General features: G+C 41.2%; 1 protein-coding gene across 2 annotated transcripts in view; it reads left to right on the forward strand.

Moving 5' to 3' along the window:
- RASA3 (RAS p21 protein activator 3) overlaps positions 1 to 23,444 on the forward strand; it is a 230,725-nt gene that overhangs the window by 34,226 nt on the left and 173,055 nt on the right. Inside the window, exon 1 of one of the 2 annotated variants that reach the window (XM_073664846.1) lies at positions 15,531 to 15,663. The exons of the other annotated variant lie outside the window; for it this stretch is intronic. Within the exon in view, the coding sequence (XP_073520947.1) occupies positions 15,531 to 15,663 (133 nt within the window). Of the gene's footprint in view, positions 1 to 15,530; positions 15,664 to 23,444 lie in introns of those variants that run through there. 2 annotated transcript variants of the gene reach the window in all.

Below are 23,444 nucleotides of genomic sequence, written 5' to 3' on the forward strand. Positions count from 1 at the left end.
ACCAATTGGCATACTGGGAGTTCTTATCTCTGAAAGGGAACTTTTCATCCCTGTTATAAAATAGTCAGTACGGCAGGTCGGATGCCTGACCGCCATTCCATTCATTCTCTAAGGGGTTGATGGAAAAAGCTGAGTGCAGTACTCTTTGGCCCCATAGGGAATGAATGTAGCAGCGGTCGAGGATGTGCACTGCCGCTCCATTCTAACTGGGATAAAACGTCCTGTTGTCCCAATCAGTGTGGGGCTCAGCGGTCGGACCTCCAGCGATCAACAATTACTAATAGCTTTGTGCACATAGTAAATGCGATCTTCTTGTGTAAATGGGCTATTAAACTACCGCTGATGAGTAAACAAGTAAGAGCCGTCCTTTACTGCTGCAAGTCAGGAGGGGTATACCCATCTTAAATCTACCCCCTCTTCTCCACCACTGGTGGTCTGTGTTGGGGCAGGAAGTAATGGCATCCCGTACATGGAGACATTTGACCATGGCCACTGATTGGCTGCATGGTCAGGAGAGCAATGAATGAGCCGTCCTCCTTTCCATACCCTGTGGAGATTGCTGACATGGTTGGGTATCGGGGTGCTTGGTAACACTTGTTTCTTCATTTTACAACTTGCTCTTCCCTCTAGTGACTTCTGAAATAAAGTTGGAAAACTCCTTTAGGCAGTTAGTCATGAGATGTTTTTGGAAAACTGATCAGTTATGGTTGAGAATTCACTTTCATAACTAGTTGAACCGGATTTTGAGTATTGTGGTCAGTGTATCAAATCATTGATCTTTTTAGACTTGTTTAGACTATATATTCCCACATCTGTTACCATCTGATAGAAACTTACATTGACTCTTAGGGCTCATGCCGACGTCTGTCCATCTCGGACCACAATGCACGGACTGGCCGCCCGACCCTAGAGTGACAGCCTCACAGAAATACCTGAAACTTTCATGCTCCGGTTGGTAGACCTGTGGCCAGTCCGTGCATTGTGGCCTAAGATCTATGGACGTATGCATGAGCCCTTACTGTGTTGAAAAAAATATATATACTTAATTCCTAATGAAGACAAATGATTACTTCTAATCTAGCCTTGAACTGCTGTCTTCTACAGGTTCCAGTGATCGGTGCATTACAGGTCTAAAATTTGTCACCTGTGCTGTGAATAGTGAGACAACAAAACATTAAATATTTTTGGATTTTTTTGCCTATTGCATTTACACGCTAATGATACCGCTGTCCATCTTCCGCACAAGAGAAGTAACTAATCTTGATTAATTACAACTGCTTGTTTTTGTGCCGTGCACGCATATATCATCATTCAGGATCATTTTGTCGGCGGTAGTTTGTGTAGGCGGTGTAATTCATCGGTTAGGTCCCAGATAAGTTTTTTTTTTCCGCTGTGATTGCCTTTTTACAGCCCCTAAGATTCTCTATTGGCTTTTTCTTTTAATGTATGGAGTTGGCTGTACAAAGATGACTTTTCAAGATGAGCTGAGGACTCATTGATTTGCGCTTCCTTTTTGCTGCCCACTGTTTTGTGTATGTCTTCTTTATTCCCCTGGAACTTCCTTTCTTCTGTGGTACATCTGGATTCTATGAAATTCCTTTCTGTAGTTATCATTTCCTGTACAATTCAGCTCCATGGCCTTGAAAATGTTCTCTTATAAAACATCATTATTAACTACGGCTGACCTTTTCCATCCTTAGAAAGTCAGGCATTAGCTTTCCGAGCACTGCTGAGACCCGGCTGCTGCGAGCCTTTGTTGTGGACGTATAATTGGTTGTCTTGTTTGTGCTGGTGGTTTGGACACTAGCAACTTCTTAGTAATTCCTGTCTGTGTGTGTGGGAAAAAGCAAGTGTTTCCTAAAAGGCCGTCACTGCACAGGAGGAGAATATATTATTAGCTTGTGTAGCATTATTGTCATTACACTGTGCCACCATTATATTTCTATGGCTTCTTGATTCTTATTTACATTTTTTATTTCAACGTTTCTTCTTTTCTTTAAAAGGTGAAGAATTTCACAACTGCGGCAGTGCATGTTTTGTAGCAAAAAGTGTGTGAGACAGTTTTACACATTTTATGAAAAAAAGTAACCGTTTTCTTTTAGTAAATCATGTAGCATTTTTTGCTATCACTTTTCAAAACCGAGACTTGGGATATTTTTTTGGCCAATTGGTAATGGAGAATACATGTGGATCTGTACAGGTTTACATAACAATGTTAGGTGAAATTAATAAGTGGCATCCCATGGTTCCTGTAATTGGACATTGATGTGTATGGGGGCCTTAAAGTGTATCTGCCATTTTCATTTTTATCTCATAAATCAATAGTACACGTGAAAATAAGCAACTTTGTAATATATCTTATCAGAGAAATCTGCTTCCTTCTCCTCCAGGACTGATCATTCAAAATTCTCAATTTACAGGTAAAATCTGTATTCAGTGAAGACAGATTGTTACATTAATGAGACCAGAGATGGCAGTTGCTTATTTTCATGTTTACTACTGATTTATGTGTTAAAAATTAAAACGACAGTTACACTTTAAGGCTAAGTGCCCACGATGCAGAAATAGTAGGCACTTAGTTTTTTTTCCGCATCTCCCTGGCAGAAAAAACGCATGCGGATTGTACATGCGGATTGTACATGCATTTTTCCTGCCAGGGACGAGCGGATGTGAAGCGTTATTCACATGCATTTCCGCATGCGGGTTGTCAAGCGCTTTCCAAGCAATTTTAGCATCACTTGGAAGGTGCTTGACAACTTGGTCACACTATATAAATCCATGCAAATGGCATGGATTTATATAGTGTGATCGAAAGAATGGTAAAAAATAAATATTATACTTAACTTCTGATGGCCCCCTATGTGCTTGTCTTGGCTTGCCGGCAGCTCGCGATAGACTAAAGACCCTGCCGACGTCAGCCGTCGCGTGACGCGTCACATTACTAAATGACGTCACCGCAGGTCCTTTAGTCTACCGCGAGCTGCCGGCAAGCCAAGACAAGCACATAGGGGGCCATCAGAAGTTAAGTATAATATTTATTTTTTACCATTCTTTCGATCACACTATATAAATCCATGCAATCTTTTTTTACAGGTACTATGGTACCCGGGTCCTCTTCTCCAAAGCCGGGTACCATCCGCACATTGAAATGCATGTTATCCGCATGTACAGATGCAGTGATGCGGATTACATGCGTTCCAATGCAAGTCAATGGCGGCGAAAACGCCACGTTTCCGCAAAATAATTGGTAGTGCGGCGGATTTTTTTTTTTTTTGCACAGCACATGCGGATTATCATTGGGGAACATGGCAGACCTTCTACAAAGCGTTTTTTAAGTGTTTCTGCAGTGGAATTGCAGCTGCGGAAACGCTTAAAAAACACATAGTGGGCACACAGCCTAAGACTACATTCACATATTCGTGTAAAATGTCTGGCAATTTTTATTTATTTTTTTTTAAATCTGGCGGCATACGGACCCATAAATGTATTCAAACATCTGTGAAATGCATGGATTCAAGTATAAGATTTACGCTGAGTAAAAAGAAGCACAGCGGGCAGGAGATTTCTATAAATCCCATCCACTTTGCAGTAACTGTAAGACGCTGTGGTTTTGAAGCAGCGAAAATACACAGCGTCAGAACCTCACTAACAACTCATTGTGGGAACGTAACCTTAGGGTAAGTTCCCATGATGAGTATTTGGTGCAGTTTTTGATGCCGGCTAGTTTTGTTGCGCAAATAATGCAGCGTCTTACACATCCAACAAAGTGGATGGGATTTATAGAAATCTCCTGCCCACTGAGCTTTTTTACACAGCGTAAACTGACCTGCAGTGCTTGTTTCAAATACGCAGTATGTCAATTTCTCTTGAGGGTACACTGAATTTTATGTGCAGATTCTCCCAAAAGAAATGCATTAGATGCAGAAATTTTGTAGGTAAAAAACGTGTATGCGATTTCGGTGCGTTTCCGCTTCAGATACACAATAAAAACACATTTAATCACTTTATCAGTAACGTTTTGTCAAATCCAAATACCAGAAAGTGAAAAAAAAAATAAAGCAGCTTTATGTAAAGCATGACACCAAAAAGAGGCAAAAACAGTGTCGAAAACGCTATAAAAAGATATGAAAAATCCAAAAGGCAAGTAACTTAATGGGTGATGAAGAAAATCTGCAACATCAAAACCTAACTAAATGCTCATTGTGGGAACGTAGCGTTAGACTTTTAATCTCCAGTATATCACTTTATGCCGCAGAATTTGACCATTTGCAATGCATAGAGTGAAATCTGTCATAAATCCACAGAAATATCTGCAACAAATCCAGGTGTAACTTTTGCTAGTTTTTACCATGGATTTTAGTCTGCTCAGGTTGCTTGCTCTGTGGACATACCCTAACTGTATTTTACCCCAAGGGATGGAGTATAAGTCCTGTATTAAATTACATTTTTCTAGATCCATTTTAGCATTGGATCTGTAGGAAATGACTAGCTCCATTGGCACATTTTGTGATTTTGGTACATGCCTTGCACACATGAGCAGACTGCGCTGTATCTGTGTAGTCTTGTCTGAAGGAACCAGTTTCGTCAGCCTTGTTATTGGTAGATATCTGGAATTTCGCTCACACATGCTCTGTTGTATACAGATAAACAGCGAGCGCCGCTCATTACTCAAGGACAAGTGTTAGCGGATCCTGGTGAAGGGCATTAGACATTGTAGGACTTTCTTTTTATGTTCTTTTCACTTTTTTTCTATTTATACTCTTTAGTTATATTTCCACCACGTAACAATACTATATTTAGCCTGGGGAATGAGCCTGCACGGTCTTTGCCTACTCGGACCTTTGGTCATTTATGGTCCACATTCAAGGTGCCTGAATTTGCTCCCCAAGAACACATGTAAAGCAATGTTGCTGGAGACAAACTTGTCTATAGTTGTGCCCTCAGTTGTGGTATACACATTATGTAACAAAATTCAGGCGTACTTTATTAGGAGAATTGGTGGCAAACATGCCCTGCCAATATAATTCTTTTGATTTTTTTTTTAATTTTGGGAGAGGGGAAGGGGCTGTGCCCTTAAAAACCACAATGAAAAACCTCCCCAAATCTGCGCTGTTTGCTGGTCTTACACAGGTTACTAATGTGTCTATTTATGGAATATCAGTTTACAAACTTGCTGGTCACACATAATTGTATTTACTTACAAGGTGGCTGCAAAAAAAAAAAAAAAAAGTTGAATCAGTGTCACATTATGTGCACAAGTGTTATACTGGTGCCGGACTTTCCGCTGATGATTGTGCACCTTTGGCCTCCCTGCTTTATTCTGCTCGGATCTGATCTCATTCTAGGCACACAATACTCTTCTGCTCCTTACATGGCTGAATCCATTTATTCAGATTCATTGGGTAGCAACTAGTGATTTGATTCTTTAGGCTATGTTCACACTTCATGTTTTTTTTGCCATCAATTTTCTGCAGCAAAACCTGATCTTCAAGGGCATTTTGTTCAGGATTTTTCTTGCAGGTTTGGTGTTTTTTTCAGCGTTTTTTTTTTTTTTTTTTTTTTACTGTCCTTCTGTCTCTTTTTAGGCATGTGCATAAAGTTCTGTGAAAAAAAAAAAGAACCCCATTCTCTTTTGGCATCAAAAACGCTGAAACAAATTTTGGTGCGTTTTTGATGCGTTTTTTTTCACTAAGGCACAAAATCCTGAACAAAGAAAAAACCATGATGTGTGAACAGAGAATTCTGGTTTCTCATAGACTTTGCTGGTACTGCAAAAGTCAGCTGAAAATTTGCATAAAAACTGCACCAAAAAAACGCTAAAAAAACCCCCTGATGTGTGAACATAGCCTTATTTTATTTTTTTTACTCCACCAGTAGTTTAAGTGGTGAAAGGGGGTGTAGGCACAAGGGTGGTTTCCCTGACTTTGAAAGTTTATTGTGCGGGGAAAAGAAAAATTTTGTCTCCTATTACACCCCACGTTGCCACTAATGTCAAATGGATCGCGTCTGCTGGAGCCAGTGCTGCTTTTGCAGAGGGCAGCATTCAAGATGAATTTGTCATCGTCTATTCTGTTTGGCATAGCCAGTGAAGGAAATGACAAAGTTGAGATAATGAAGTGAGTCTTGTCATCTCGGTCGCTGCATATGCAGAGAGCAGCAGCTTATGATGAATTTGTCTCGACTGCTGCACTCCGCATAAGCTGCAACCGAGATGACAACAGGTGAGCCGCTAATGAATGAAGACAGTTTGTATTGTGGGCAGTGACATTCTTCAATACTGTCTCCATTCATTATCAAGTGCTGCTTTTATGGTTCCTAACTAGGGGTAAGGCCAGGAATTAGTTGAGACAGTTAAAGATAGGATTAGGGGTCTGGCTAGGCTTAGGGATAGGACAAGGGTAAAAAATATCTAATAAAAAGCAAAAAAAAAACACATTATTTTTTAAATTTAATGTCTCATTTCAACCAAATAAATTTAAAAAAAAAAAAACAAACAGGTCAGGGTGCAAACTATAATATCAATATTTTCCTCAAATCACATGTGAAATACTAGGTTAGGGGAAGCGAATTAGGGATTGCTAACTGTTAGGGGGTGCAAAATACTTGCCTTGGCATTGGTGACCCACATGACACTACTGCACTTCACAGAACGAAAATGAGCAGTGGAACTGCAAAAAGTGTAAAATAGTAGTAACTTTTTAAAGGGAATTTATATAAGACCTATCCCTTGTTGGTTGGTGAAGGGGTGTTCTTATAAAGTTAGCACATATATATTGCAAGGATATGTCATCACTTGATAATTATGGTGGTTACAGAGGTCGGACCCTCACAGATTATAAAGTAATGGGATATCCTGGATATATTCCATCCCTTCACTTTATAAGATGGAAATATCCCTTTAACGCCTAAAGTCACCTTTAAAATAATAAGCTTTGTAATAACACCTTAATGATGCCTTAATAATCAGTTTGGAAAGCTGCATTATCCATTGTGCTGACATGTACCATGACTACCGCTGTCACCACTGAGACATATCACCACAGTGAGCAGACTGCTTGCCACATGGGATGACTCAAACTGTCCATACACAACGTGCATTAGCTACTCTGAGAACCGAGGCAGCCATGTTGGGGGGGAGCGCTAAAACGGGCGACCTGCTGCGGAATGAAGCAAAAGGAGGGCATTTACTATTAAATTTGGTCCCTGGACCAGTGGGTTGCTTTGCTTAAAGTGCAGTTTAAATGGTCAAAGAGTAATTTTTGTAGTTCTATTGATGATCATGAGGATGATGAACTGGTGTATTTTTAGTGTTTGAATGCGAATCCTTCTTAAAGGGAATATTGTCAGTAGGATCAAGCCTTCTAAGCCTTCTATATGGACATGTAGGAAGCTGAATAAGATGATACCTTGATATCCGCGATCTGATGTCATATTCCACAGAAATCGTTGGTGGCACCTATTACATTGGTATTATGTGCCCCATTGCAGGCGAGCTTAGTCCTCTTCAATCAGCCCCTCTAATGGCAGTATGCAGAATCTCCGATATTTAGGTTTTTTGAGGTGTGTGTGTATATGTATTAATTTATTAATCATCTGGCCTAGTGCTGACTTTCTGTAAGCTTTATACCTATTCTATAAGAAATCTTATTTGAGGCCATGTGTGAATTTTTTTTTTATTGATGCAAGAATAAAAAAGAAATGCAAAAGGGGTTGCTTTCTACCTCCACTGTATAAATGTGTCATCCATGATTATCTTTATTAATTCTTATCAGCATTTTGCAGCGTGTTCTGTCTGGCATATCTGGTAGTGTCAGCTTTCCCATAGCCTACAGAATGAGAGGGAAATGTAGTGGCAGCTTCCTGTAGCAGACAGCTGTGGTCGTATCCCAGTAGCAGGAAGGACACGGGCAGATATTCTGTATGGGTCTATTCTCTGTTTATTTAGAATGGAACATCAATTGCTCTGAGATGGAGGAATACCATTCTGCATAATGCAACGGTCCAATCTCTAGCTGTCCCAGGCCCATTATGTGGGATTTTCTCATACTACATCTGATACTAAGGGGTCTTGCAGCCAGCAGTCCTGAGACCTATTTTCTGTGCTAAGGACAAGATTACATCCTAACCTCTGAAAGATTGGGTCTCATCCTTTGGCATCAGGAAAGCTTTTCCTAAAGACTACTTTCCTGATCCTACATAGAGGGATGTAATCTCACAAGACAAAGGCCAATCCTGTCCTCGTCTCTGAATATGTTCATCTGTACAGCCTTTTACATGACCTCTCCCTACAGTGATGATCCTTTGTCACGCCCCATAGCATTATGCTGAATCGGAGGGCATGTCCAACACCTGATTTAACAGAGTGTAATAAATGTGAATAGAAATTGCAGCTAATATATACAAGTAACACAAATGTTACTAATAATCATTTAGAAATAACAAATATCTAGAGGTTCCACTTGTTTTTGCTGACAGTTTCTACTATATTCACATGTCTCTTGCCAAGTATAGGGTCTTTACTGATGCAGTGGGAGCATATAAATGTATTTGGGGTACTGGGACTAATGCTGCAGACTTGTCTGATATATTTCTACAAAATATATATATTCTTAGCCTTACCTAGTAATCATCCGGTGGAAGACACTGAACATTCATAGTGCCTTCCAAATCGAACACATGAAAAAGTTGAAACCAGCAATTATGTTGCATAAATCCCAGATTCTTTGCATTTTTGATTTGAACAAGTGGTGCTCAGCGTACTGCTCTCATACCCAGATATATTTCCCTGCTGTATTTTGGGAGGTTGACGAATAGCAGTACCTATAATTTTCTTCTACCTTATGAATAATGAACGCGTGTGACTCACTGCTAGTGGGAGCTGCTGCCTCCCCTTGTCTCTGTTACAAACTGGTAGCATACCCATCGCTTGCCCTTTTGGGCGGCAGTGATGCACTCATCTTCCTGGCTTTTTATCACAAACTACATGGGGTTACATAAATTGCACAGACATTCTGGAACTCCACAATAAACTGTGTAAGGAAAATTTTTACCGTGTTTGTTTGCATACCGAAAAGGAAATTATTTGTTTTGATGTTTCTAACAATGTTGAGATTTTTTTGGGGGGCTGTTTGTCAGCCTTTTGATAGAAAGGACAATGCCAGGACATGATGTAGAGAAACCCACTTCATGTTATTATTTTGCACGCAGCAGAGCTCTTCCAGAGTTGGAGATACTTTGTGGCCATCCTCTGCTCTTGGTAGTAGGCATTCTGCATGCAGAACCAGAATTCCCTAATACAGTTTTTGAAAATAAGTTGCCCAACCCAGATAACCCCTAATTATAATAGATTGGTCAGGCAATTTATGTTAGTTATTTTTAAAGGGGTTATCCGAAACGCTTTTAAAATTTTCCCTATGGGGCTTAGCACTTATCGGCAGGTAGTTACTAACTACCTGCCTGTGTTGACCTACAACTATCACGGACCGCTTCTGTTGGCAATTCTCATGCTACCTGTGGTGTTGGTTGTATTGACAGCAGTTCCTTTTCTTCTGCTCTGCTCCGTCGTTGGTGTCACTGCCAATGCCATGATTGACAGCTGGCTCCCCACTGCCTTAGGCTAAGCCACTTTCAATCACTTTGGAAGTGACGCCCGTGAACAGTGCAGAGCTGAAGAGAAGGAACTGCTCTGTCGACATGATGTCACAGGCAGCAGGAGAATCGCCAGCAGGAGCGGTCCGTGACTACTCTGAGCTGGAAGTTATCGCAGGGCAACATAGGCAGTTGGTTAGCACCTACCTGCCTGCTGGTAAGTTCTTATGCCTATAGGGAAAATATAAAAAAAAAATTTTCATTGATACTTGATGAACAGAGAGTACACACGTGGTCAAAATTGTTGGTACCCCTCGTTTAATGAAAGAAAAACCCACAATGGTCACAGAAATAACTTGAATCTGACAAAAGTAATAATAAATTAAAAATCTATGAAAATGAACAAATGAAAGTCAGACATTGCTTTTCAACCCTGCTTCCACAGAATTTAAAAAACAATTAAACTCATGATGGACAGAAATGATGGTACTCTTAACTTAATATTTTGTTGAACAACCTTTTGAGGCAATGTCTGCAATCAAACGATTCCTGTAACTGTCAATGAGACTTCTACACCTCTCGACAGGTATTTTGACCCACTCCTCATGAGCAAACTGCTCCAGTTGTCTCTTGTTTGAAGGTTGCCTTTTCCAGATGGCATGTTTCAGCTCTTTCCAAAGATGCTCAATAGGATTTAGGTCAGGGCTCATACAAGGCCACTTCAGAATAGTCCAATGTCTTCCTCTTAGCCATTCATGGGTGTTTTTAGCTGTGTGTTTTGGGTCATTATCCTGTTGCAAGACCCATGACCTGCGACTGAGACCAAGCTTTCTGACACTGGGCAGCACATTTCTCTCTAGAATCCCTTGATAGTCTTGAGATTTCATTGTACCCTGCACAGATTCAAGACACCCTGTGCCAGATGCAACAAAGCAGCCCCAGAACATAACAGAGCCTCCCCCATGTTTCACAGTAGGGACAGTGTTCTTTTCTTGATATGCTTCATTTTTTCCATCTGTGAACATAGAGCTGATGTGCCTTGCCAAAAACTTCCATTTTTGTCTGATCTGTCCATAGGACATTCTCCCAGAGGCTTTGTGGCTTGTCAACATGTAGTTTGGCAAATTCCAGTCTGGCTTTTTTATGATTTTTTTTCAACAATGGTGTTCTCCTTGGTCATCTCCCATGAAGTCCACTTTGGATCAAACAACAACGGATGGTGCGATCTGACACAGATGTTCCTTGAGCTTGAAGTTCACCTTTAATCTCTTTAGAAGTTATCCTGGGCTCTTTTGTTACCATTCGCATCATCCGTCTCTTGGATTTGTCATCAATTTTCCTCCTGCAGACACGTCCAGGGAGGTTCTGAATAATATGTGCAACTGTAGTCACAGGAACATCAAGCTGCTTGGAGATGGTCTTATAACCTTTACCTTTAACATGCTTGTCTATAATTTTCTTTCTAATCTCCTGAGACAACTCTTTCCTTTGCTTCCTCTGGTCCATGTTGACTGTGGTACACACCATGTCACCAAACAGCACAGTGAGTATCTGCAGCCCTATATACAGGCCCACTGACTGATTACAAGATTGTAGACACCTGTGATGCTAATTAGTGGAGAGAACTTTATTTAACATGTCCCTTTTGTCACATTATTTTCAGGGGTACCATCATTTTTGTCCAGGCCTATTTCATGAGTTTAATTTTTTTTTAAATTCTGTGGAAGCAGGGTTGAAAAGCAATGTCTGACTTTCATTTGTTCATTTTCATAGATTTTTAATTTATTTTTATTTTTGTCAGATTCAAGTTATTTCTGTGACCATTGTGAGTTTTTCTTTCATTAAACGAGAGGTACCAGAAATTTTGACCACGTGTGTAGTTGCTTACATCCTGAGCAGTAGTCTGAATCTCATTTAGATAAGCAGCTACCCTCCAGAACTTTCCAATACAGATAAAGGATATGCGGAAGATCAGCAGCCATACGGTAGTGGAAAGGACAGACATCTGGTGAACAGGGGCTTATGGCAATACTAACGCATCCACTGCTAAAGTATATACTGTATACAGATGCAGTATGTTTTTTTTCCCAACATGTGTAACTACCGTATCCTTCTTGTAAAACCTCAAAAGCGATTCCTATAAAATATAGAAATGGTTGGTGCATTCAGTTTCCATATTTATCACTTTTCTACTTCTCGCGTGAACGGAGATTTTCAGACACAGATCTTTTGCTGACATCTCTTGTACAACTGCTTTACCGTAGAGCGCTCCATATGTCCTTGATCACTCTGAAAAGCCATCCCAGTAACTAGCGGTCATGATGACTCTATTCAAATGTATAATAAAAGTGTGACCAATTTTCTTAGGCTTTAGCTGAATTATGCCAGGGCCTTTGAAGAATGATGTGATTACTTCTTACCATCTGCTTCCTTTCTCTACATTTGTATAATAGCCTCTTAAAGGAGACCTTTCAAGACAATGGATATTGTGGAAATACAGGTGGTTCATGTCTATGTGCCTTTTAAATAGAAATCTTTTTTGTTTTCTACCTTTTATGATAAAAAGCTGAAGTTTTCATACTGTAAATGTAACCATTTTGTTGTATTAGTTTTTTTTATATGCATTCCAAAGATTTCCATAATTTTTGTTGCTTTTTTGTGAGGCCGTCATTACTTTCACAGATTTCACAGCACAAACTGTATACTTTATTACTTGGATCTCGAAGAGCTGATGTACTTACTATAAAAATCCATGTCACAGTGAATAGCCGCATAGTACTGAAATTAAAATGAACATTTTGAGTCCCGCTAGAACTGAACTGTTAAAATGCTCATTTTAATACTAGGGACTAAAACTTTCAAAACATGATTATACAGACATTCTGAGATGGATTTTTTTTTCAAATGAAGTATATCAGCCTCTTCAGATTCAACGATTAAACAAATTAGGTAGAGGACGAGCAGATTCCTTTGCCACCATGTACCCACTTGTGTTTACAATAAAGGTATTTTAATTATATCAATCTATGTTTAGTCCACTTATTCGGGTTATTCATATTGGTTTGGTCCTTCAGATTCAATGTATCTATTTAATAATGTACATATTTTGTAGATTGTGAGACCTCCTGAGCAGGGTCCTTTCTCCTCCTATACCAGTCAGCAACTTCTGTTGTCTAAGATTATTATAGCTGTTTTTATTATTGTTTGTATTTATGAATACCCTTTTTCACATGTAAAGCGCCATGGAATAAATTCCACTATAATAGTAATAGTATACAGTTTGTAATGTGAAATCTAGTAACAGATTCACTTTAATTGCCTCTACAGTAGCTTTGTTTCAAACCACCCAAAGGCAATAGTGTGCTATATCATGCTACTTTGGTTTGAGTTTTACATAGTTTATAAGGCCGAAAAAAGACAAGCGTCCATCCAGTTCAGCCTATTTCTTGTGCACTGCAGCTATTCCACATTGTTGATCCAGGGGAAGGCAAAAAAAACCCATGCGGTATAGGCCAATTTACATCATTGAGGAAAAATTCACTTCCCGACTCCAATCTGGCAGTCAGATTAAATCCCTGGATTAATTAACTATCACTAAGCATAAGATGTAATTTTATTATTCTCAAGAAAGGCGTCCAGGCCTCTCTTGAACTCATTAAGTGAGTTGGACATCACCACTTCCTCTCCCAGAGAGTTCCAGAGTCTCACGGCTCTGACTGTAAAGAATCCCCTTCTATGCTGGTGCAGGAACCTCCTTTCCTCCAGACGCATAGTGTGCCCCCTCGTCTTTGTCACCATCCTTGGTATAAACAGGTCATGGGAGAAATCTCTGTACTGCCCCCTGATGTATTTATACATGTTTATGAGGTCTCCCCTAAGCCTTCTCTTTTCCAACGTAAATAGGCCTAATTTTGACAACCTCTCTGGGTATTCTAGTCCCTCCATTCCCTTTATTACCTTAGTCGCCCTCCTTTGTACCCTCTCTAGCTCCAATATGTCTTTCCTGAGCACCGGAGCCCAGAACTGTGCACAATATTCTAAGTGCGGCCTTACCAGCGCTTTATACAGAGGAAGAACAATGTTCTCATCATATGCCCCTATTCCTCTTCTGATGCATGCCATGACTCTATTTGCCTTCGCAGCTGATGCCTGACACTGGGCACTCCAATTTAATTTGCTGTTAACCAAGACGCCCAGGTCCTTCTCCATGTCAGATTTCCCCAACGGTTTCCAATTTAATATGTATGGGTGACTGCTGTTTTTCTTTCCCATGTGCATGACCTTACATTTATCGGCATTGAACCCCATTTGCCATTTTTTGGCCCAACTCCCCAATTTATCTAAATCCTCCTGTAGCTGTGCCCTATCCTCATCTGTATTAACTACTTTACAAAGTTTAGTATCATCTGCAAATATTGCTATTTTACTATGCAACCCTTCCACTAGATCATTAATAAATATATTGAATAATATAGGGCCCAAGACAGACCCTTGAGGCACCCCGCTAGTAACCCTGACACACCCTGAGCTTACTCCATTGATAACCACCCTCTGCTTTCTATCGCTCAGCCAGCTATTTACCCACTTGCACACATTATCCCCCAGACCAAGCATTCTCATTTTATATACCAACCTTTTGTGTGGCACGGTATCAAAATCTTTGGAGAAGTCAAGGTATACAACATCCACTGACTCTCCCCGGTCCAGCTGTGAGCTCACCTCCTCGTAGAAGGCGATCAGGTTTGTTTGGCAGGAGCGATCCCTCATGAATCCATGTTGATATGGAGTTAGACAGTTATTATCATTAAGATATTCTACAATAGCATCTCTAAGAAATCCTTCAAACAATTTACCCACAACAGACGTTAAGCTGACTGGTCTATAGTTCCCAGTGTCACTTTTAGACCCCTTTTTGAATATTGGTACCACATTTGCTTGGCGCCAGTCGACTATTAACCCTTAAGGAACATGGTCATTGGGCTATTTACAAGGATCACAGTCATCATTTATCTGGTGAAGGTGTATCCTCAAATGATCCTAATGCTTACACACTATCTTGGGTTAGCTCATGACATTGACTTTAGTCCACCACGGTCTTGCACAAATTAGTGGTTGAATTGAGATGCCACTTATGATTATAGACGCAATGCTTCATGCCAGAGATTCTGTTTCAACATGCCTCTGACTTCTTCTGATGAACAAATGCCCCTTCTGGAAATGAAAGGGAATCTGTCAGTAGAATCAACACTCCTAAGGTGTCTACATGGGTATGTACTTCATAGGAAGCTGAATAAAATGATACCTTGATATCTGCGATCCGATATCTTATTCCCGAGGAATCCACGTTTTTCTTATATGTAAATGAGCTGTTAATATCTATCGGCCTTACGCTGATCTGCATGAAAATCTGTCTCCAGAGCTAATTTTTATTTAAAGGGGGGAGTCACCAGTGTGAAACATGTAATGACTGATAGTTTGCTCTCCTGATCTACATGTCTCACACTAGTAACTCCTTCTTTCATTTAAAATAAACTCTGGAGGCAGATTCTCAGGGAGATGTATGTCCCACCCATAGATCTTAACAGCTCATTTACATATTAAAAAAAATGTGAATTCTCTGTAATAAGACATCAGATATCAATGTAGCAATTTATTCTACCTTTCATGACCTGCATACCCATATAAATGTCTTAAGAGGGTTGATCCTATTCATGGATTTCCTTTACAGACTGTCCTATAGAAACCCATGACTGCTAGGGATGGTATATGAAGCTGGTTACTTGAGTGTATTTGATTTCTGTTTTTTTACTTCCCTTTATATAGTTGGATGTAAAGCTCTGTAGGTATTTCTGGAGAACATGTAGCCCGTTGTACTAAATATATCCTTTCATCTCACAATAGGGGTCTCATGGTCTCATCTTATTCCTTTGATGCTACCTCAGATGTGTATAATTATCCAGAAAGGGACTATCATAACTTTGGTGAAGCATCAGGTTGGAGCGCTTGAATGTCCATGTCCTGGCAGAGCTGCCTGCAGCTGTTGGCGGGGCTCAGTATACTCAATCCAGACTGCAGGTGCACGTTTTATTTTTTTTTTGGTAATTTTCACTGTAATTGATTATTTTCCCAGTTGTAGATGTGTTGTATGTTTGCTGCTGAGGCCAGGCTGACACTTTTATGAGCAAACATATATATATAACTCCAAGTACATCAAACTTCTTTGAAATCAAACTGTCCACTTAGGAAGCAACACTGATTGACAATCAATTTCACATGCTGTTGTGCAAATGGAATAGACAATAGATGGAAATTATTGGCAATTATCAAGACACACTCAATAAAGGAGTGGTTCTGCAGGTGGGGACCACAGACCACATCTCAGTACCAATGCTTTCTGGCTGATGTTTTGGTCACTTTTGAATGTTGGTTGTGCTTTCACACTCGTGGTAGCATGAGACGGACTCTACAACCCACAGAAGTTGCTCACGTAGTGCAGCACATCCAGGATGGCACATCAATGCGAGCTGTGGCAAGAAGGTTTGCTGTGTCTGTCCAGAGGCAGGAGGCACTACCAGGAGACAGGCCAGTACACCAGGAGACGTGGAGGAGGCCGTAGGAGGGCAACAAACCAGCAGCAGGACCGCTACCTCCGCCTTTGTGCAAGGAGAGACAGGAGGAGCACTGCCAGAGCCCTGCAAAATGACCTCCAGCAGGCCACAAATGTGCATGTGTCTGCACAAACGGTTAGAAACCGACTCCATGAGGGTGGTATGAGGGCCTGATGTCCACAGATAGGGGTTATGCTCACAGCCCAACACCGTGCAGGACGCTTGGCATTTGCCACAGAACACCAGGATTGGCAAAGTCTCCACTGGTGCCCTGTGCTCTTCACAGATGAAAGCAGGTTCACACTGAGTACATGTGACAGACGTGATAGAGTCTGGAGACGCCGTGGAGCGCGATCTGCTGCCTGCAACATCCTTCAACATGACCGGTTTGGCAGTGGGTCAGTAATGGTGTGGGGTGGCAATTCTTTGGAGGGCCGGACAACCCTCCATGTGCTCGCCAGAGGTAGCCTGACTGCCATTAGGTACCGAGATGAGATCCTCAGACGCCTTGTGAGACCATATGCTGGTGCGGTTGGCCCTGGGTTCCTCCTAATGCAGGACAATGCCAGACCTCATGTGACCTGGAGTGTGTCAGCAGTTCCTGCAAGGTGAAGACATTGGCGGATGCTTTAGTCCAGGCCTGGGAGGAGATCCCACAGACCATCCGCAACCTCATCAGGAGCATGCCCAGGCATTGTAGGGAGGTCATACAGGCACGTGGAGGCCACACACAATACTGAGCCTCATTTTGACTTGTTTTAAGGACATTACATCAAAGTTGGATCAGCCTGTAGTGTGTTTTTCCACTTTAATTTTGGGGGTGACTCCAAAACCAGGCCTCCATTGGTTAATAAATTTGATTTCCATTGATGATTTTTGTGTGATTTTGTTGTCAGCACATTCAACTTTGTACAGAACAAAGTATTCAATGAGAATATTTCATTCATTCAGATCTAGGATGTGTTATTTGAGTGTTCCCTTTATTTTTTTGAGCAGTGTATTTTTTTTTAATCCTATCATATTTTTGGAAATCAAGCCATGATCAGCAGCAACAGTCTTCAGTTTTTCATTATCACTTTTTTTTTTAATCATTGCAGACAATGAGAGATGGATGGAGAGATGCGTAAGCTTACTTTGTGATCATATTTTTATTCCATTTTGATTAATGGTGCAAAATAAACTTCCTGAAAACTATCATAGACCCACACAAAATAGCACAGAATGCTGCACTATTTTATCTGGTAAAAGGATGACCACCATGATAGAAACTAGACAGACCACTATTGCAGTCAGTAGGGTCTGCTGGCCACTTCCATTTATTTAGTTGTTTTGCTCCAATGACTAAGTGAAATGAAGAAATCCCTGAAACCTTAGGGCCCCAATTGGTTTGTCAAATTTGAGATAAAAAAGCGCCTATTTTTCTCACCCATACAGATTTTGTACCAACATGATCTAGAAGAAATAATTCCAAATAAGATCAGCTGGATTATATTACTGACAATTTTCTGTTCTTTCAGACCTTAATTATATACATCTATACTACAAGATGTTTAAAGGGTACGGTTCACCATGAAAATGCAGTCTTATCTGCAGGCACAATGTTATAGAGCAGGGGGAGTTGAGAAGATTAATATATAGTTTGTGAGAAATATTCAGTACAACCTATGATTTTATCATTAAACCTCTGCGGTTTCTGGGATTTTCAGTCCAGTAGACCATCCTATTAGTGACTGACAGCTATCTCTACATGCACACTTATGCAAAGAAAGCGGTCAGTCACTGATAGGACTGCCTACTGTACCCAAAATCCTGGAAAGAGCAGATGTTTAATGATGAAAGCATAGGTTATACTCCATCTTTTCTTACAAACTATATATCAATCTACCAGCTCCTCCTTCTCTATAACATTGTGTCTGCAGATAGGACTGCTTTTTCATGGTGACCCGTTCCCTTTAACTTCCCTCAGGATTTGTCACTTATGCAGGAATTCCTATTTTGCCATTTGGTTTTAATGCCAGATTTACACATCCGTGTATTGCAGACCGTGATGTAGGGACTGTAACTCCTGATCGCAACCTGACAGCCTGATATATTACTATGAGGCTGATGAGTTCGGGCCAGGAGACCCGTGGCAGTCTGTGAATCACGGATGTGTGAATGTGGCCTTAATTTGTGTGGAACCACTAATGACCTATATATTGGACATGTAAGCCAAACGCGCATATGAATAATCTGGCAGAAAATGACTACTTTTTAATGCATGTCAGTAAATTAAAGGGAGTGCTATCCATTAAACCTGTGTAGAAAATAGTTGATTTCTGTTATATATTTTGGATATGTTATAAATCTTTTTGGTAGGTGCTATAGCCATGTTGCAATCATCTTTGGATACATAGAACTATCTCCTACTATGGGAAGCTTCTGCTTTTACTTCCCTTTTGTGTTGCTTGTGTGAAAGGAAGAAACGCTTTCCTGTTCTACCCAAAGCCATTTCCTTCTTCACATTAGATAACAGGTGTTAATAGCACACTGATTTATACCAGCAGAATACACTTGTAGCAGAGCTGAATTTGGCATTTAACATAATAACATAATAATGGGCATCATAATAATTTGGAGCGGAGATGATGGGTAAAAATCTAACGTGATTCGTGAAGGCTCTGTGTCATTGTCACAGTCCAGCTCAGTAGATACGTGATGCCGAACCCTTTGCCTGGGTTGTCTCAATAGTTTCCAGATTCTATTAATTTATGAAACGGACATGGATCATCACAACGAAATTTCTGAGATGTTGTGCACTTGTGAATACTGTAGTTACCAAGGTATAGGGAACGGTTTATTGCTGTAGAAGTGGATAGTACTTAGTTACTACTTCATTACCCACACAGAGCCCCCCGGCCTCCTGCTTAGTATCTGATGAATTCCCCTGAAGGCTATACGGATAGTTGAGCAATCTATATCAATAGATCAATGTACACATGTGGTTTGTAGAAAATACCATAAAATCTTTTTGGAGAAGCTGTTGTGATTTCAGTAGATCTTAATTTGGTAATGTAATCATTTTCAAAAAAATGTAATTGCAGTTATATGATATGTGCCCATAATTTTTGCCCTTTTCTAGTATAAAGATATAATTGCGATAAAATTTAGAAATCTGCTCCCTCAGTGCTTGTGTCCAGCAATATCAGTATGAACATCTATTCAAGCACATCCCTTAGATTGCAGTTAAAGATGCAGCCATATTTTATATGCTGTTATATGATTTTATATTTATCTGTCTGTCCACCTTCCCTGGCTCCTCAAAACCGTGAGCTGAATTCATACTGGATGACTATTGTGAATCAGCGTTCCTAGGAATACTTATTTCCCAATAATCAGGTATTGTAAACCGGCTGCCAATCATGCATGCTTAAAGAAGCACTCACATCAAGATTTGTATCCTCTTAATATACTGCAATCATCATATTATATAGCACTGTGTACTTACAATTGCTCATTTTGCCTTTCTACCCAGCTAATTCTTCTCTTTTCCATTCTGTGACATCACGTGATTAAAAACTGACTAGCTGAATCCTTCTAAACTCTATGTAGAAACAGGAGGTCAATTTTCCCTGCACGAGACATCACTACAAAAGTTCCTGGCAGGGTGAGGAGGGAGCAGCTGGGTCAGGAGTTGAAGAGGGGAATGATAAATGCAGGGACAAGAGATGAACTGCTTCTACATAAAGCAGAGAAAGAGAAGAATTAACTGGGTAGAAAGGCAAAATGAGCAATTGTAAGTACACAGTACTATATTATATGATTGCGACATATTAAGAGGATAAAAACTTTGGTGGGATTGCTTCTTTAAAAATCAACATTCTCTGCAGTACATTTTCCTGTTTAAACACGTGCTGCCAAGAGCAATTGCTGGCTATACTTACAGAACGATCTATTATTGATCGTTCTGTGCACATAGGACATGGCTATTAAACGACCATCGATATGCAAATAAGTAGCTAAATGGCGCTTTAGTACCACTCATCGGGCGGTATAAACCCTGCCTTTGACTCTGTCTGTGGTGGCACTTATAGCTCCTGGTCATAATCCAGAATTATTGTAGAGCGGGATTGAGGATACTTGTAAGGATGATTTGCATGCTTTTAAAGTCTACGCAAACGTTGTTGACTATTCCAAAGGGCAGTGCAATGGCTGCTATTCGCGGCTGTCTCTTATCTTTTCAGGAATTGCGCTTTCAGGTTTCGGGCTCTTGCTGTTCTTTTGAATCTGATATTTTGATTTGCATAGTACAGAGTCTTTAAGCTTTACACTTCACACCAGTACTGAGGAAGTGATGTGTGGAAAGAAAAATATAATGCCCATCACACTCCAAAAACAGAACTGAAATAGTATTTTCTTTAATTCATCTTTCCTATTGCAAAACATTAGTTCTCGATCTGAGAACCTCAGGCAGATTCATAATTAACGGATGTACCCCTAGTGCGGATTAAAGGGGTTTTCCATCTGGGATATTTATGGTATATTCACAGGATATGCCATAGATATTCAATATCTGTGGGTCCCACTAATGAAATGTGCATCTACTCAAAAAGGCCACCTTGCACGATGTGGGGACTGGGGAGATGGTTGTGCATGCAAAGCTCTGTCCAGCTTGTGTATAGTTCTAGTTTTTATCTTTACCCATAGTTTGTGTCTTTTTACTTTCACTGATACTAAGGAGTGTATTGCAATAATACAGTATATACTACTTGTAAAAATAAGGCTTCATTTACATCACGAACTTGTGCCTCAACTGATCACAACTGATGTCAAAACTGATGTAGTCATGCATCACTTGTCATCAGGTTATTTCACCAGTTTCTACTACAAAAATTTGGAGCCAGGTAAACAAAGGCATTATGCAGAGGTTTTTTTTTTATGGTAAAGGTCTATGAAGGCACTAAAGCAACAACTGATATGCAAGGTGTCGTTAAAGGGCTAGACCCTTATAATCACTGAGACTGCTGGTTTCACCTCATTTTGTCACCCCAGGTTTAGGAATTCAATTTGTGATTCAGCAAGAAATGGTTAATTCTAATTCCCTAGAAGTGTGATGTAAGACCATAGGCTGTGGTGGACAGAGTAGTTTCATCATTTTCTCCTCTCCTATAGAGAGACTCTTTTTCTTCCTTTCCAGACAAACTTGTTCAAACTGATTTTCTAATATACTGTATTATTTTTTAAGGTTTCCAGCTGATTTATACAGGAACTTTTAATATAAAGCCTTCTGACATGAGAAGGGACATGGATCCAATTGTTATCCCGGTATGAATAAAATGGTCATGACTAGTGTTGAGCATTCCGATACTGAAATATCGGGTATCGGCCGATATTCACTGTATCGGAATTCCGATACTTAATTCCGATACTTTTATAATATCGAATACCGGAATCGGAAGTTCCCATAATGCCTGCGCTCTGCAGTGTCTGTGAAGGATGACAAGCTGGATGGCAGCGCTCAGCTGCGATCCAGCTTGTCATCAGAATGCCATCCCAGCGTGGGAGAATTCTCCTGACTGTTTAAAAGCCGGCGCGCGGTAAAAAGCCGCCGGCTTTTAAACAATCACGCAGCCCCATACTGCTTCCCCGCAGCCTCCCACCCCGATCCTCCGCTCCCCTCGCCACCTCCAATCCCAATCGTAAATTAGGACCGGGCGGGGAGTGCAGCACCAAGGAGCGAAGGACCCGGGCGGGGAAGCCGGCAGTGAAAAGACTTCACCGCCGGCTTTCCCGTTCTGTGCTGCGCTTTCCCGCCGGTTATTTCAAATGAACAGCTGAGGTATCAGGTGATGCCGATCAGCTGTTAATTTGAAGTAGCCGCGGTGCCCTCAGAGGGTTCATGTGAGTTCATGCTTGACTGCATGAACTCACATCAACTTTCCCACGGCCGCACAGGTCAGCCACTCCTCCCAAACCCGTCATGATTAGTGTGTGCGGGGTGTGTGTGTGTGTGTGCGGGGTGTGTGTGTGTGTGCGGGGTGTGTGTGTGTGTGTGCGGGGTGTGTGTGTGTGCGGGGTGTGTGTGTGCGGGTGTGTGTGCGGGGTGTCTGTGCGTGCAGGCAGACATAGGCCGATGTGACACTACTACTCCCATCGGCCTATGTCTGTCCCCCGTCCACTCCTGCCAGCAGGATCAGCTCGATGGGAGCAGTAGTTCCCATCAGCCTGATCCTGCTATTTAAATTGCCCTACTGTGTCCCCAATAAATTTTAAATACATGTCATTGGTGGCCAGTGGTTACCTAAAAGAAATTAGTTCATACATTACCTGTCCCCGCCGATCGCCACCTAAAATAAAGTAAAAAATAAAAAACTACACCTATACTCACCTAGACACCTAATTCCCCGAAGCCATCGATCTCCTGTAATAAAATATAAAATAATAAACCACAACCTTATCCTTACCCCTCCGTAGCAGTCCACGAGTGTCCCACGAAGATCTCCAGTTCAGAGCAGCCACATAGAATGTGACCGCTCTGAACCGCTGCCGCCGCTAGAATGACGGGGCCGTAAGGGTTCACCGGAGTTCAGGCAGCGCTGCTCCGGTTAGCTCCTTTACGGCACTGCTGTATCGTGAGAAATTCCCACGGTACAGCACTGCCGTAAAGGAGGTCTCCGGAGCTGCGCTGCCTGAATGCACTCCGGTGACCTCAGTCAGTGGCTCCCGCTGCCGGGAGCGGACGTGTTCCCGGCAGCGTGAGCTTACAGCAGCCATGCACAGCTGTCACCATCTCCAGATGTGACAGCTGTGCATGGGAGATGAGCGCAGGAACGTGGACAGGTAACTATTTTTTTTTTAGTAAACTAAGAATTAAATAAAATGGTGTTTTATTTCAAATAAATTTTTTTTTTCTGGGTGTAGTGTGTTTTTTCTTTTTAACACTTTGTAGGTTAGTAATGGGGGTGTCATATAGACGGCCATCATTACTAACCTGGGCTTCATGGCAGCTGGCGCTGACATGAACCCCACCACTATTACCCCCTGCCACCGCACCAGGGCAGCGTGGAAGAGCGAGGCTAAGTGCCAGAATTGGCGCATCCTATGGATGCGCCATTTCTGGGGCGGCTGACGGCTGGTGTTTCTAGCCTGGGAGGGGGCCAATATTCATGGCACCCTTCCTGAGCTATTAATATCAGCCCCCAGCTGTCTGCCTAGCCTTTGCTAGCTATTAAAATAGGGGGGACCCCATGTCATTTTTTTTGGGGGGGT

The sequence above is a fragment of the Phyllobates terribilis genome, unplaced genomic scaffold (genome assembly GCF_046119375.1).
Source record: "Phyllobates terribilis strain yellow unplaced genomic scaffold, ASM4611937v1 Scaffold_2__4_contigs__length_985480577, whole genome shotgun sequence".
Taxonomy (NCBI): domain Eukaryota; kingdom Metazoa; phylum Chordata; class Amphibia; order Anura; family Dendrobatidae; genus Phyllobates; species Phyllobates terribilis.